The sequence below is a fragment of the Schistocerca nitens genome, chromosome 2, assembly GCF_023898315.1.
Source record: "Schistocerca nitens isolate TAMUIC-IGC-003100 chromosome 2, iqSchNite1.1, whole genome shotgun sequence".
In the NCBI taxonomy this organism is placed as follows: domain Eukaryota; kingdom Metazoa; phylum Arthropoda; class Insecta; order Orthoptera; family Acrididae; genus Schistocerca; species Schistocerca nitens.
In genome coordinates, this window is record NC_064615.1 from 242,769,881 (window position 1) to 242,786,617 (window position 16,737).

At 47.6% G+C, this 16,737-nt stretch overlaps 1 protein-coding gene across 1 annotated transcript in view; it reads left to right on the plus strand.

The window, feature by feature from the left end:
• LOC126234949 (uncharacterized) overlaps positions 1–15,292 on the plus strand; it is a 116,643-nt gene extending 101,351 nt beyond the window's left edge. The window contains exon 3 of the mRNA XM_049943688.1: positions 14,871–15,292. Coding sequence (XP_049799645.1) covers positions 14,871–15,292 — 422 coding nt within the window. The remainder of the gene's footprint in view (positions 1–14,870) is intronic.
• Positions 15,293–16,737: the final 1,445 nt, after the last annotated feature.

Below are 16,737 nucleotides of genomic sequence, written 5' to 3' on the forward strand. Positions count from 1 at the left end.
AAAACATCGGTTATTCATAACTAAAATACCGGTATCGGTTTTAACCGGTCGGTTTTTCCCATCCCTAATTCTCGGTCTCTTTTCCACACGCAGGACACGCAGTCCATCAGCCGTGCTGCAGATCCGCCTTTCTGCACTCTTTTTTGTACCAGTTTTTTTTTCTTCCTTTCGTTTTTGTCCTGGCGAGATGCGCCGCCCAACGGCCACGCCACGCCGCGGCAGACACAGCGCGCGAGAGCTCGGTCCCCGGGCCCCTGGCCTGAGACTGCGGTAATCAGGCCTCTCCCAGGCCGGGCAGGTACTGCGGTGCGCGACCCTCACCCTGCTCGCTGCTGCTGCTGCTGCTCCACATCCACGGCCCGCGCCCTTTGTTGTCGCAAACTTGTTTCAGCCGCTGCTCTCCCACCCCCTCTGCACCCTCGATGCTAATAATGTACTGCGCCGCGAAAAACTAACCGTGTCAGCACAAGACACAAAAAAAAGATGCTGAAAAAGAGGCATAAATTAAGGGCCATGAATATTATTACAACCTACTGCTTTCGGTTTTACGTTAAACACTCTCCTCTCTGTGGGCTTTAACGCTCGGTTGACAGCGAACTTCTCAGCTACAGTTAAGTGGGAGGGACGGAAACGGAATGAAAAACAGAGACAAAAATATTGACAGTCCCTCAGGGATCAGTTCTAGGGCCAATATTATTTTCACACACACACACACACACACACACACACACACACATACACACACATTTCCCCTGCATCACTGTGCTACAGCGTAAACAACCATCGTTTTGTAGATATACGGCGTAAACGATGATGCAGGGGAAATCGAGAAGAACAAATTGAAACAGGACAGTTGTGCTCTGTCAATCCAGGAAACAGCCCGAAATTGGCCTAGAAAAGCCACCCAAATTACAACACCCTCGCGCTTACGAGATTTTCGCTGAAATCGTCCTTGAATATTAAAAATCATTTGTTCTTGCACTAACAAAAAGTAAAAATTGACGTTTGTCTACTTTTAGACTCAAAACATTACCAATTTTAACAGCATAAAATTAACAAATGGTTTTATTTGTCTGGCTTTCTTACTGCGAAAATGCGGTGCTCGTAAGAGTTGAGTTTAGCTCGAAATGTTAACGTAATTACTTTTTGTACGTCCATCGTTTTGACATGAGGTCTTTGGGACGACGGCCGTTTACTGTTGTGAGAAAATAAAACTCCTACAGCCGTCTTTATGATTTTATTTATTTTGTTGCAACCAGTTTGGCGCTTCAATGCGCCATCTTCAGGCTGTAGTGGAAGTTGATGGTTAGAGTAATGACATCTAAGTTTTCAGATAATCTGCGTACCCAGTTACACTGGCCACTGACGCGATATATATATATACCCTGATGGGGAAGTCGAAGTTAATTACGGCAATGAAACAGCAGACTAAACCGATGGTCCAAGAGAGCGAGAGAACATTCAAAATATCGCGTGGCGCGCATACACCAATTCGAAGTTGTTGCCCGGGTTGATAGGCCTCCGGGTGTCCTTGTTTGTCTCGACTTACACTACATCACTTTGCTATGGAGTAAACAGTCGTCGTTTACACCTTTTACTTATTGTAAAGAAATACTGAAAGACATATAAGTTTACAAGTACACATTCGTGAACATTTGAAACGAACTGCCAATGTTTGCTTGGCTGGTTGAGCTGGGGGATGGGGCCAAACAGCGAGGTCATCCGCATCAGGGTAGGATGGGGAAGAAAGTCGGCCGTGCTCTTTCAGAGGAGCCACCCCGGTATTTTTCTGAAGCGATTTAGGGAAATCACGGAAAACCTAAATCAGGATGACTGGGCGCGGCTTTTAACCGTCGTTCTCTCGAATGCGGGTCCAGTGTGTTAGCCACTGGGCCACCTCGCTCAGTCCAATCTTTACACCAGTGTGAAATCTTGTCAGGATTCGACTGAATATTTGTGCAACTATTTCCAGACATTTCTTCATTATAAGTAGTGGCTAAGAGAAGTCTACTAGCATCAAACATAGACATTTGTTTGAGGAAGAAGTTTGTGAGAACGTACGTTTAGAGCACAGCACTGCATGGTAATGAAACATGGACTGTGGGAAAAGCGGAAAATAAGGGAATCGTAACATTTACGACATGCTGCTACAGAAGAATGTTGAAAATTAGGTGGACTAATAAGGTGAGGAATGAGGAGATTCTCCAGAGAATCGTTTAGGAAAGGAATATGTGAGAAAAAATTACAACAAGAAGGGTCAGGATGGTTGGACATCTGTTATTGCGGAATAACTCCTGTAGTATTAGAGGAAGCTATAGAGGAAAACAGAGATTGGAATACATGCAGCAAATTATAGAGGAAGTAGGTTGCGAGTGCTACTCTGAGATGGAAAGGTTGGCGCAGGAGAGGAATTCGTGGCTGGCTGCATCAAACCAGTTTGAAGACTGATGACTTAAAAAGAAAAAGAAAGAAAGAATGAAAAAATTGTCTTCAAGGTAATTAATATAGTACATGAACAGCAAAGGTCCCAGTACAGTTCCCTGGGGCATTCCCGAAGCTACTCTAAATCTTTTGATGCTGCGTTCTCCCTACCACGAAATCCTCAATACAGTCTCAAAGTTCGGTAGATACACCATACGATCGTGGTTTCGATAATGAGCCTATGTGTGGTACTAATTGACGTCCTTTTCAGAAGTCAACAAATACTGCATCCACTTCAAAGTCTTGATCCGTGGCTTTCAGGATGTCATGTTAGAAATTCGCATTTGAATTTCATGCATCAGTTCGTATGTGGTACCTTATATGGATTTTGCTTTATTATGATGCACTTGAAGGAATGAAGTGGGACCCATTGAAGGTGGCTCATGTTGCCAAAACACTTCTACGTAACAAATGAAAACGAAACTATTTGGTCCTCGGAGGAGGCAGTGTCATAAAAACTATGTAGAGCTTCATCAGAATTCGTAAAATTACATTAAACTTTATAAACACTTCCTGGCAGATTACAGCTCTGTGCCACGCCAGCATTCGAATCTCGAACCTAAAACCTGCAACTTAAGTTTTTGAGAGCAACACTTTTATCAACCGAGCTGTTCAGGCGTGTCCGTATAGTTGCAGTTGTGCCACTGCCTCTCCTGCTGCAAATAGTCTGATGTATTAAAAATATGTCACATTCTTCAGTCTCCACTGGTGACGCGCTAAGAACGTTGACACTGAAATGTCAAGAATTGATGTGCAGTTGTAAGGCCCACCAGCTTTCTACTTTGGGCATTGACGAAGAGCCTGGGATAATTTATCTGGGAACAATACAAAACCGTCTCCCCCCCCCCCCCCCTTACCCACCGGCACTGTTGCATTAAGTTCTATACTTCATTCCCAGTGTCTTTGTGTTCAGCAGGAGAGTAGAACACAGTGGAATAACCGAGACGAGACTGGTGAACGTGAGACCCTTGGCGGCTTTTATTGGCATCCAGTATTGTCCGCCACTGAGCGACAGGTCGCATCAGGTGCCACAGATGCAATAGTTAGCGAGACATTGACTGAATGCCGCCTCCCCCCCCCCTCCCCTACGGAGCTACCTGGTCGGTTGCAGAGTCTTGCGCTCTGCCATCCGGTCTGCAGCTCTCCCAACCCCCAGTTTGGCCTTGGCAGGTCCTCATCGCGTGAAAGGATAGCTCTGGGGAGAAGGGTGGTGGGTAGGGGGGGGGGAGGGGGCGCTGCTGTATCAGATTTCCATGGCCTACCGACTCCGTTTTACGCACGCAGTGCGAAACTCCACGCTTTCCCTGCGAGCGTCTCACCTCCCCCAAGACGGACTCTTTGCGTGCAGTCAAGGGTCACTTCCGGTGACGGTCGCGGTTGCGATGCGACTGCAGAGGCGCGGTCCGCCGGAATTCCCACGGGTGCGGCTGGCCTCCAGCCCCTTCTCCAGACCCCTCCGCAGACGTCCAGGGCTGTCCGGTGCGGTGGGAACAAGGCCGTTGCGAAGTTCCCCCGCGTCTGCACGCAGGTTCCACTGTGCTCCCGGCAGGGGCGTCGCGCGCCCCTGAGGAACTGCTCCGCATCATCTGCAACAAATGAATATTAACTACCTGCCGGCCAACTTCCGTTGCAGTCTCGACGCGTTCGCAGAGGATACGGTGGTCAGCAGAAAATTACTCTCGCATGGAGATTGAAAGAAGGAAGGAAGGTTAACGTTTAACGTCCCCTCGAAGTGGTGATCTAAAACGACACACCTCAAGCCCCTTTATGGTGTGTGAAGGAGCATGCTTCTGGCAGCACAGTTTTTTTCCTCTTCCCGGTTTCCTTCGCGAATTTTATTTTTATTTGTTTATTTTGCCCGATCTGATTAGGGGCATCACGCTGCCTCTTACATCGGACCAGGATTTCAAACATACAGTACATTTTTTACATCACAGTTTCCTAATAAATAACGATTTTAATATGACAAATAGTATTAAAATGAACTGCGTGTCTGAAGTGGCAATGTGAATAAATAATACTGACTATGAACTAATAAAGTACTTCTACTACTACTTCTGCTGCCACTAATAGTAATAATAATAATAATAATGGTAATGATAACGACAGCGGCAGTTATAAAAATTTTTAGGGGTACAAAATAGATGTTCTGGGGAAAGGAAATTTCAGTAAACTGCACCAGCTAGTAATACTGGAAAAATATGAAGATCCAGTTGGGAAGGAGGATGACGGACCCACAGGTTGTGAAATGCTTCGTGTATTTAATAAAACACTAAAATTTGTGAGTGAAGGCATTTTCTAATTCATATTTGCAGCTGGTGTTTGCTTTTATACGTGCGTAAGCATATAGACAGCTGATTTTTCCTTGTTTGCAAATGGAACGGGAAAGGGAATGACAAGAAGTGGCACAAAGTACTGTCTCACATGCACCGTATGGTGGGTCATGGGCTACGTATGTAGATACAGCTGAAGGGCAGCAAGTTGCTTGAAACTGACGCTTAAAACATGCTGGAAATGTTGTATTGCTGTGGAGTGAAGGTTTGGAAAGTGTTGATGGTCATGGTAACCATACATCTTGGTGAATGCGTGACGTGCCTCTCCCACGGCCCTCATCCCACTACTTCCTTCGTCGCTGTCAGTCCTAGTTTTGAACAGGGTATAGGCGTATGTCAAGGAGCAACAGGCAGCATAAGCGTGCTCAGTTAAGTGGCAGATTGATGTAGAAGGCAGTTGGATAATCTCTTCAGCACTAGCTCTCATTCGCCTCGGGCCAGTGCCGATACAGAACGGTAACTAATCTCTCTATCCTCACCTACCGTTATTTCCAGACACTTCAAGATAATTACCTATATTAATGCTGTCGAATGTCCGTAAGTAGTCTAAGGGTATGGTTTCCATTCGTTCCACTAAGGTCTGGCGCTACGGACCGAGCGTTTACTGTTCGCCGCGGTCACGGTTGGCAGATATCACGCGCCAGGGAGGGTCAGGCAGCTAATGGGAGACGGCCACTTGTCGGGAGATGTTCCACACGGGCGGGCAGAGTAATGGTCCGTCCGAGGCGCTCGGCTCACGTCCCGCGCCTCGGTAAGTAAACCGGCAGAGGCGGCGCGCTGCGCGAAAAAAAGGGACGTGTTGACTCGACCCGGTAATGGAGCCTGACCCCTCGTCCCTCCCGATTCAACGCGGTACTCCGGAGCGGCTTCCCGATGCGTATCTGAAGGCCGGCTGTCTTCTCGCGCCAGGCAGATCGTGTCGACCAACAGGCGCCGAGTCACGGTCGCATTGTCTTAAACGCCCTCCTGTTTGGAAGCGACCGCCGGGTAACGGCTTTGGAAAGAGATGCATCGAACTGGGACGATCAGGTCTGGGAACTGTAGATGTAGGAAGCACACTTGCTTGGTGGTACCTTGCTAGCGTTGTAAACAGTACACGTCCAAGCCTGCGAGTAGCACCTCTGTTTGGGGTAGTGTGTGCCACTCATGCACAGTATTCGTTAAGAGATGAACGCAATCTTCAGTATCCTGACACGGTCGCCAAATTTATTAACACAATCACTCTATAGTTATTCTTATCCCAAGTGTCAGCTTACTAAATACTCAATACATTTGCTACAAAAAAACTTACCCGAAATGGCAATTGTTGTTGTTAATAAGTGCAGTTCTTATTTATTTCCTCATTAACTAATAAATAAAAGAGTCAAAGGAATCCGAAGAATGCAAGTTCTGAAAATAGTGTTTACAGCTTTCCTGCATTAAATATTTTTTTTCTCTCCAAATATTGTTTGATTTGTTAGTTTTATTAATTTTCACGTCTGTGCAATAGTAAGATAAGCAGAAATAGACTGTTTAGGACTTGGTGGTCCCGCAGTGAAATACGTGATTAGAAACCGAAAGTTCTCCGGATCGAATCCAGGCCGTACCACGAAATATTTCAGCGTTCACCTCTTCATTATGTCAAGATACGGCTGAAACAACACGTGGTTCCAACTGAGAGACTAGCAACAGGCTGTTGAGCCACACGAATTAATATTAATGATAATAATTATTATTATTTTTAAATTTGTGGCTGGAGGTTCATTCACTAAACCAACTGAGGTTCACTTGAAGATATGTGGAAATCTGAGGGATGGAAGTGCCGCGGGGGGAGGGGGGGGGGGAGGAGGCGCTTGACCCTATGCCTCCCTCAACGAAACCTATACCCTACTGTGCTCAGTGCACCACAAGGAAAGAGCAAAATATATATAAATTTGTATATAAGTTGCATCAAAGTGCACCACAAGGAAAGAGCAAAATATATATAAATTTGTATATAAGTTGCATCAAAGTTGACACCAAAGCCTTCGATGAGCTGCACTATCTGGTCAAAGGCTAACATAACTGAAAGCTGATATTGCATCGAAAAGCGGTATTTCTTCACTCCACGCCTCGTGACACGAAGTGACCATTGCCAAACGTGGTGAGGTTCTACAAAATATGGCTGCTCACTGGTCGTTGTGCTGACAACGCTGACCGCTGTCATCAATAGGTTCTCACCCATTGACATTTGGTGGCGATCGTTTTCAGCGATTTGAGGTCCTTTCGAAACTGCTGGTGCAGCGCAGCGTACGGCTTCAGATATGGAGTGTTCTGTGTATCGCAAACACTTGAATAGAATTCAGTAGTGTTACGTATCGTGTTCACCCGGCCAGAGGTCGTCATGCTCGCGGCCGATGCTATCTTCGGCGACATTATATTACCATGATATCTGGAATTGTTCAATTCAGCGTTGCTAAAGGAAGAACTTTTTGTACAGGACATCGCGTGACTTGTTTAGACGACGGTCCGAACAGGCCTTGAAAGCCCAACGGCACTGACCGGCCGCCGTGCCATCCTCTGCTCTTAGTCGTCACTGGATGCGGATCTGGAGGGGTTAGCACACCGCTCTCCCGACCCTTGTCAGTTTTCGTGACCGGAGCCGCTACTTCTCAATCAAGTGGCTCCTCAGTTGGCCTCACAATAGCTAAACGCAGCCCGCTTGCCAACGGCGATCGCTAGATCCGGACAGTCACCCATCCAAGTGCTAGCCAAGCTCGACAGCGCTTAACTTCGATGATCTGATGGGAACCGCTGTTACCGCTGCGGCACAGTGTGCATAAAGTATGTTAAATTTTCTTAAGCCTCTATTCATGTCCAACACACAAGTTTCCAAGTGGATATAAGATCTCATAAACTCATTAACTGTATACACTGGTGTGCAAAACGTAAGGACGAAAGTACCTTTTGCATTATGTGGAACGGCTCGGTGAAACTTCCACCACACATAAAAAGAACTGGTACAGTATAGCACAGAAGGTAGCTAAAGAACTACACAAGGAGACGAACGTTCAAATGGCTCTGAGCACTATGGGACTTAACATCGTAGGTCATCAGTCCCCTAGAACTTAGAATTACTTAAACCTAACTAACCTAAGGACATCACACACATCCATGCCCGAGGCAGGATTCGAACCTGCGACCGTAGCAGTCCCGCGGTTCCGAACTGCAGCGCCTATAACCGCTAGACCACCGCGGCCGGCGAGACGAACGTAAATCAGCATGTGAAATGATAGTGTTCGACGATGTTCCTGGGTGCAACACGTGTTCCCACCTCTCGCCATATGAGGCTGCGTCCAGCATTGTCGAATATAATTGTTTCGGTGGTCGAGGTGTTATGGCATAACAACTGGCTCTGAGCACTATGGGACTCAACTGCTGTGGTCATTAGTCCCCTAGAACTTAGAACTACTTAAACCTAACTAACCTAAGGACATCACACACGTCCATGCCCGAGGCAGGATTCGAACCTGCGACCGTAGCAGTCGCACGGTTCCGGACTGCGCGCCTAGAACCGCGAGACCACCGCGGCCGGCTATGGCATAACAGCATAATGTTGCATGGGGGGGGGGGGGGGGGGATATTGACCACCAAGTATTTGAACATGGAAGGCTCACTGGTCAACTTTAGTGTGATACTGTATTCCTTCAGCATGTGCGACTCCTTAGGGATGCATTCGGCCCTGGATTGATATTTGTAGACGATAATGCGCGACCGCGTCGAACTCCGCAGATGGAGGAACTCTTCGAACGAGAGGATATTCGGCGAATAGACTGGCCTGCCAATTCCCTCGACCTGAATGCTATGGGGAACGTTTGGCGTGAATTGCAAGACGTATTCCAACACTTCCACCTGTACCAACGACCATCTAGCAATTGTTAACCACGCTGGCGATTGACAACTCTTTACTTACATCGTGGTCAGCATCGGAGGAAGTTGCAGAGCATGCTCGACCGTCGATGTTGAACGCATATCCTATGTCCCACATTTGTAATGTTCCGGGGACCATCACGAATCACGGGGATTCCAGTGTAATTATCACCTTTGCATGAAAGTATCATTCTGTTCGTCTCATTGCGTATTTCTTTCATTTATCTTCTGTCCTATATTGCAAAAGTTATTTTAATATGTATGGTCAAAGTTTAATCGAGGTATGTTGCTAGCAGGGACGTATCATTCGAAAGTTAATTTCGTCCTTAAGGTTTGCACAGCAATGTAAATTTCGCACATATTCCGTGACTCGTTACACTTTGAGTATAGCACTCGAGAGTGGAGGGATGAAATATTTTAAGGAGCCAATACGAGTTTGTAATCCAATTCGTTAGCAGCCTTACGCAGTCGCTAAATACACTCACGCTCATAAATTAGGGATAATTGCAGAATGTGGTGCCACACAACGTGGCACTTCACAAAACTGGCGCTAATAGCATATGCACATAGGGAACACACACGACACAGATCTGTAAGTCCACACTATTGGTGATAAGTAGAGAAAACCGTCCGGAAACACGTGCTACAAAACGCCACTGTTTCCTGCGCATGTACCCTGACATCAATATGGGATATGAACACCACGCACATGTACACAAGCCGCACAACGGGTTGGCATACTCTGGATCAGGTAGTCGAGCAGCTGCCGGGGTATAGCCTCCCATTCTTCCACCAGTGCCTGTCTGAGCTCCTGAAGTGTCTTAGGGGTTTGAAGACGGCAGCGATACGTCGACCGAGAGCATCCCAGACGTGCTCGATTGGGTTTAGGTCTGGAGAACAGGCAGGCCACTCCATTCGCATGATATCTTCTGTTTTAAGGTACTCCTCCACGACGGCAGCTCGGTGGGGCCGTGCGTTATCATCCACCAGGAGAAAGGTGGGACCAACTGCACCCCTGAAAAGGCGGACATACTGGTGCAAAATGACGTCTCGATACACCTGACCTGTTAAAGTTCCTCTGTCGAAGACATGCAGGGGTATACGTGCACCAATCATAATCCCACCCCACACCATCAAACCACGACCTCCATATAGGTCCCTTTCAAGGACATTAAGGGGTTGGTATCTGGTTCCTGGTCCACGCCACATGAAAACCCAGCGAGAATCACTGTTCAGACTATACCTGAACTCGTCCGTGGTTATAACCTGGGACCACTGTTCCAATGACCATGTACTGTGCTCTTGACAACAGGCTTTACGGGCTCTCCTGTGACCAGGGGTCAGTGGAATGCACCTTGCAGGTCTCCGGACGAATAAACCATGTCTATTCAGTCGTCTGTAGTCTGTGTGTCTGGAGACAACTGTTCCAGTGGCTCCGGTAAGGTCCCGAGAAAGGCCACCTGCAGTACTCCGTGGCCGTCTGAGGGCACTGATGATGAGATATCGGCCTTATTGTGGTGTTGTAACAGTGGACGTCCCTTACTGTAGCGCCTGGACACGTTTCCTGTCTGCTGGAATCGTTGCCATAATCTTGAGATCACACTTTGTGGCACACGGAGGGCCCGTGCTACGACCTGCTGTGTTTGCCCAGCCTCCAGTCGCCCTAGTATTCTACCTCTCATAACGTCATCAATATGTGTTCTTTGAGCCATTTTCAGCACACAGTCACCATTAGCACGACTGGTAACGTCTGCACACTTACTCGCTGCACCGTACTCCGACATGCACCAACACACCTCTGCATATGTGGACTGCTGCCAGCGCCTCCATGCGACGACCGCAGGTCAAATCCACCGCATGGTTATACCCCGAGGTGATTTAAACCTGCAAACCGCCCACAAGAGCGTTGTTTCACCATGTATCAGCATTATCCTTAATTTATGAGCCTGAGTGTACATCGACCATAAACACTGAAGCACGGCGCCGAATCTTTGGGGAATGGAAGACCTACTTCGCCTTTTTGTCTCTGAGGTGCATCCTTCAACCTTTCAAGAGCTTATACCGTCTGCAATTCTTGTAGAAACTCGGCCATTCCGCCCACTAGAATGACCTGACCTTCTACAGGGTCTTAAACATTAATAAAATCAACGAGGAACGAGTAATTGAGAGCCTAATAATGAATGCGCATTTGCCAGACATAAATCTTCCCAACATCTATAGTCATTTTTCCCCTAATTACAGCTAATCTTGTACGAATTACTAGATGTATAGCGTTGGTGTTTTCTTTATGGGGCAAATGATGAAGACTTAGAGCAGCAATAGCGAACCTGTATGTAAAATATCTGATCAGCAACAGGCAACCACGAGTGAAAGATGGCGGCTCATTTAATAACACCGACGGAAAATAGGAGCTTTTGTAATGGCACGGCGCATGCTGGGCGGACACACGTTTTAGGTGCGGACCATTTGTTTGCAGTGTGACACCTCATTACATATTGACGAATAGTTGCGCGCTCTTCGGCTGTTCTGGTAGGTAGCGTGTAAAATGACAACAGCAGCAGCACATGACGAGAGTTATTTGTGAGCAGCGTCGTTCACGGAGACCGTAAAAGGAGGGACCAGAGCGTTAAGCTCGGGCGCGCAGAACGTCGCTGGACGAAACAAATGAATGACGTACCGCCACGAGCTGTAAACCAGTTCGGAAACCCATTACCATCTCGGTCCACTGCCATTAATCTCCTGGTAGCACTCGACGCGTACTTATCTCGCCTTTGATGCAGATGAATGTTATTAATTGCTCCAAATATGGCACCATTGAGCGGCTAAGTCCCTATTGTAATGTAACGGGATTGTTCAGTAAGAAGGGCAGCATTCATAGTCAGTGAATGTATAGAGTTGGAAAACGCTTGCTACGTGTGGAGTTAAAGGTATGTATGCGCCATAGTTTTTAGATCGTTCCCATGCATCGTGTAAAGGTGCTTACCAGTCACTGAAGTAATTCGTTCATGTTGATGGAATCTTTAAGTTATATGCACAGTGACTGCCAGTAGGAACAGTCGGACAAAAAAAAAAAAAACTGCTCACTTTGCTAAAGGACTGTTTGGCGTGGTGTGTTATTGCGAGACCGTTTTTCGACGTTGAATTGTGCCCAAATGCGATGAAAAGTTACATCAAAATGAAACTTCGTGACACATTAAAACCGTATTCTCGGCCGATACTGGAACCTGCTATTTCGGCTGATTTTTAGGCTGTTATATTGAAGAACACAAGCGCAGTGCAGCGTAACTGCTCGCTAATTGACACAGACTGTCTTTTCCCGTTCCTTCATAGCCTCGCGTTGTGCGTCCAGTCCTATCTGGCGCTACAGGCACGCTGACCTCATACCATGTAACGTCTAGCTTATTGTGCACGACAGGTGCTCCCACATTTTAATTCATTCCCAACGAGTTGTTAAATATGTTATTTTATTTTACGTACACCGAAGAGCCAAAGCAATTGGTACACCTGCCTAATATCGTGTAGGGCTCCACTGAGCACGCAGAAGCGCCGCAACACGACGTGGCGTGGACTCGACTAATGTCTGAAGTAGTGCTGGAGGGAATTGACACAGTGAATCCGTAAGAGTACGTGGGGGTGGAGACCTCTTCTGAACAGCACGTTGCAAGGGATCCTAGATGTACTCAATAATGGTCATGTCTGGGGAGTTTGGTGGCCAGCGAAAGTGTTTAAAACCAGAAGAATGTTCCTGAAGCCACTCTGCAGAAATTCTGGACGTGTGGGGTGTCGCACTGCCCTGCTGAAATTGCCTAAGTCCAGCGGAATGCACAATGGACATGAATAGTTGCAGGTGATCAGACAGGATGCTTACGTGCGTGTAACATGTCAGAGTCGTATCTGGACCTATCAGGGGTCCCATATCGCTCCAAATGCAGATGCCCCACACCATTATAGAGTCTCCACCAGCTTGAGCAGTCCCCTACTGACATACAGGATCCATGGACTCAAGAGGTTGTCTCCATATCCGTACATGACAAAACAATTTGAAACGAGACTCGTTCGACCAGGCAACATGTTTCCAGTCATCAACAGTCCAATGTCAGTGTTGACGGGCCCATGCAAGGCGTAAAGCTTTGCGTCGTACAGTCATCAAGGGTAAACAAGTGGGCCTCCACTTCCGAAAGCCTATATCGATGATGTTTCGTTGAATGGTTCGCACGCTGACACTTGTTGATGGCCCAGCATTGAAATCTGCAGAAAGTTGCAGTAGGGTTGCATTTCTGTCAGGTTGAACGATCCTTCAGTAGTTGTTGGTGCCGTTCTTGCAGGATATTTTCCCGGCAGCGGCGATGACGGAGATTTGATGTTTCACCGGATTCCTGATATTCCTGGTACACTCGTACGGGAAAATCTCCACTTCATCGCTGCTTCGAAGATGCTGTGTCCTATCACTCGGGCGCCGACTATAAACTCACTTAAATCTTGATGACATGCCATTTTAGGAGCAGTAACCGATCTAACAACTGCGCCAGACACTTGTTGTTGTACAGAGACGATGCCGAGCGCAGCGCCGTATTCTGCCTGTTTACATATCTCTGTATTTGAATACGCATGCCTGTACCACTTTCTGTGGCGCTTCAGTGTATCTCTGCCTTAAGCTTTGCAGTGCGCTGTAATACACTACTGGCCATTAAAATTGCTACACCACGAAGATGACGTGCTACAGACGCGAAATTTAACCGACAGGAAGAAGATGCTGTGATATACAAATGATTAGCTTTTCAGAGCATTCACACAAGGTTGGCGCCGGTGGCGACACCTACAACGTGCTAACATGACCAAAGTTTACAACCGATTTCTCATACACAAACAGCAATTGACCGGCGTTGCCCGGTGAAACGTTGTTGTGATGCCTCGTGAAAGGAGGAGAAATGAGTACCATCACGTTTCCGACTTTGATAAAGGTCGGATTGTAGCCTATCGCGATTGCGGTTTATCGTATCGCGACATTGCTGCTCGCGTTGGCCGAGATTCAATGACTGTTAGCAGAATATGGAATCGGTGGGTTCAGGACGGTAATACGGAACGCCGTGCTGGATCCCAACGGCCTCGTATCAGTGGCAGTCGAGATGACAGACATCTTACCCGCATGGCTGTAACGGATCGTGCAGCCACGTCTCGATCCCTGAGTTTACAGATGGGGACGTTTGCAAGACAACAACCATCTGCACGAACAGTTCGACGACGTTTGCAGCAGCATGGACTATCAGCTCGGAGACCATGGCTGCGGTTACACTGACGCTGCATCACAGACACGAGCGCCAGCGATTGTGTATTCAACGACGAACCCGGGCGCACGAATGGCAAAAAGTAATTTTTTCGGATGAATCCGGGTTCTGTTTACAGCATCATGATGGTCGCATCCGTGTTTGGCGACATCGCGGTGAACGCAAATTGGAAGCTTGTATTCGTCATCGCCATACTGGCGTATCACCCGGCGTGATGGTATGGGGTGCCACTGGTTACACGTCTCGTTCATCTCTGGTTCGCATTGACGGGACTTTGAACAGTGGACGTTACATTTCAGATGTGTTACAACCCGTGGCTCTATCCTTCATTCGATCCCTGTGAAACCCTACATTTCAGCAGGCTAATGCACGACCGCATGTTGCAGGTCCTGTACGGGCCTTTCTGGATACAGAAAATGTTCGACTGCTGACCTGGCCAGCAAATTCTCCAGATCTCTCACCAATTGAAAACGTCTGGTCATTAGTGGCCGAGCAAGTGGCTCGTCATAATACGCCAGTCACTACTCTTGATGAACTGTGGTATTGCGTTGAAGCTGCATGGGCAGCTGTACCTGTACACGGCATCCAAGCTCTGTTTGACTCAATGTCCAGGCGTATCAAGGCCGTTATTACGGCCAGAGGTGGTTGTTCTGGGTACTGATTTCTCAGGATCTATGAACCCAAATTGCGTGAAAATGTAATCACATGTCAGTTCAAGTACAATATGTTCGTCCAATGAATACCCGTTTATCTAGTGCACTTCTTTTTGGTGTAGCAATGTTAATGGCCAGTAGTGTAGGTCTTACACTTCGAAGTCTGACTACCTGCACCCGCACCTGTGAAATATCTCTCCTTACCATTGTGCTACTCTACGTGTTGGCAGATGTCGCAGACAGGATAGCGTCCTTGCTGTCCCACGGACTCCCCGATGACATCGACGAGGACGAGGACGTGGTCTCGAGCACGACGGGCAGCGACGCGATGGCGATCAGCCTGAGCACCAGCAGCATCAGCAGCAGCAGCGGCGGCGACGGCGGCTGCAGCGACTCCGACAGCGACTCAGACAGCGAGGAGGGCCGCGAGGTGGCGTCGCACACGCTGGCGGCGGCCGATGCGTCCGCCGCGGGCTTCGAGGAGGCGCTGCTGCTGGCAGGCTACACCGACTGCATGCGCGAGGCGCTGCGCTTCCTGGTCGAGGAGGAGAGCTTCGCGGCGCACGACCCGCTCGTGCTGGGCCTGCGCCAGCACCTACTCGACCACCAGCCCAGACTCCCTCTGGTCGAGGTGCGCCCGCCTTCGCTGTGATCGCCGCGGCTCAGACTCCAGTCCTCAGGAGATCTCTACTGACAGTCCCGTCCCCAGCATCTTCCTCAGGTGCTGGACGACGTCCAGCCGCCATCGACGACCTCAAGCTGGATAGTACCATCTAGACATCTCTACAATTTTCATTGGATGATGTCCAGCTGCCATCAACGATCTCAAACTTTGCTGTGCCATCCTTGACCCGATGTCTAATGCTACAAAGAGGTCCTCTCATGGTTGGCCTCCAACAGCACCTATTTGCCCTACAAACTTGCCTGTGCCATCCGTGACCCAGTATCTCAAGTGACAAAGAGATCATCTTATGGTGAGTGTCCCAGTATCTCAAGTGACAAAGAGATCATCGTATGGTGGGGCTCCAAACCACCTGTTGGCCCACCAACCCTGCCAGACACTGGTTGTTGCCTCCATCATTGTGACTGATGAGCCATCTGGATTTCGTACAGATGGTCCACTGTTCACCAACCACCAACGACCTCCAGCACACTACCTGCGCTCTCCTGATGAACTGATGTCGTCCTCATACTGAATGAACAGTCATTTGAGGAGCCTTCTTCTTGTCTTTCTTTGAACATTTTGTGACTCACAGAGGTCACTGAACAATGCGTGAACCTGTTCGTCCCGGTGTGCCTTTGCGATTAGGGATGTTGTGTAGTGTACAGTGACCGTAAAAGGTGAAGGCAATCACTATGTTTTCTATCTTCGCGAAAATACGCACAACAGCGTAGATGTTCAGTATTGTATGGTTCATTTAGACTGTGTAGATGCTAGAAGTGTGAAGTGGAACTTATTGTGTAATGCAACCTCATTTGACGTCGTCATCAAGACATGGCCAAGCCATGCACTCGCCAGCATTGAACTAAACATCCACAGCTGATTGATCATGCAAAGCAATGGAAACTCTCCGGCGAAACAAACGAATCTTTTGAAGAACATGTACGTCGGAAAAAGCTTTAGAACTGGAATACTAAATTTTTTTATCTCTACAATACCTAATAGAAAACTTCACTAAATACAGCAAGAAGAGGTTTACGTCGAGTAAAACACGAAAATAAGTTAGCTAGTCTTCGAGTAATGAAGACGTGAAGCTATAGGAGTGCAATGTGTCTCAGAAGGATCTCGTAGAAGAATAAACTTAAAATTATTCTGCAGCTCTTAATGAGTTGTACCGTGTCAAGCTACTCCGTTACACGCCTCTTGCCTACAGCTAGCGTCAGCAACATTAGGCTATGTGTACAGGTGTTTCAACCAGAATCGAGGCTATAAGCGTACAAGCATATGCCTGTTGAACATCTTAAATATCACTTGTGTACTAAAAAAAGAGTTAAATAATGTCCAGGTGTAAGCGAATTGTGGAACGTCGTAACATATTTTGCTCATTTTCAAATGTGACAAAGCTTTTGCCAGTCTCTTGTCTTGAACTGGACTGC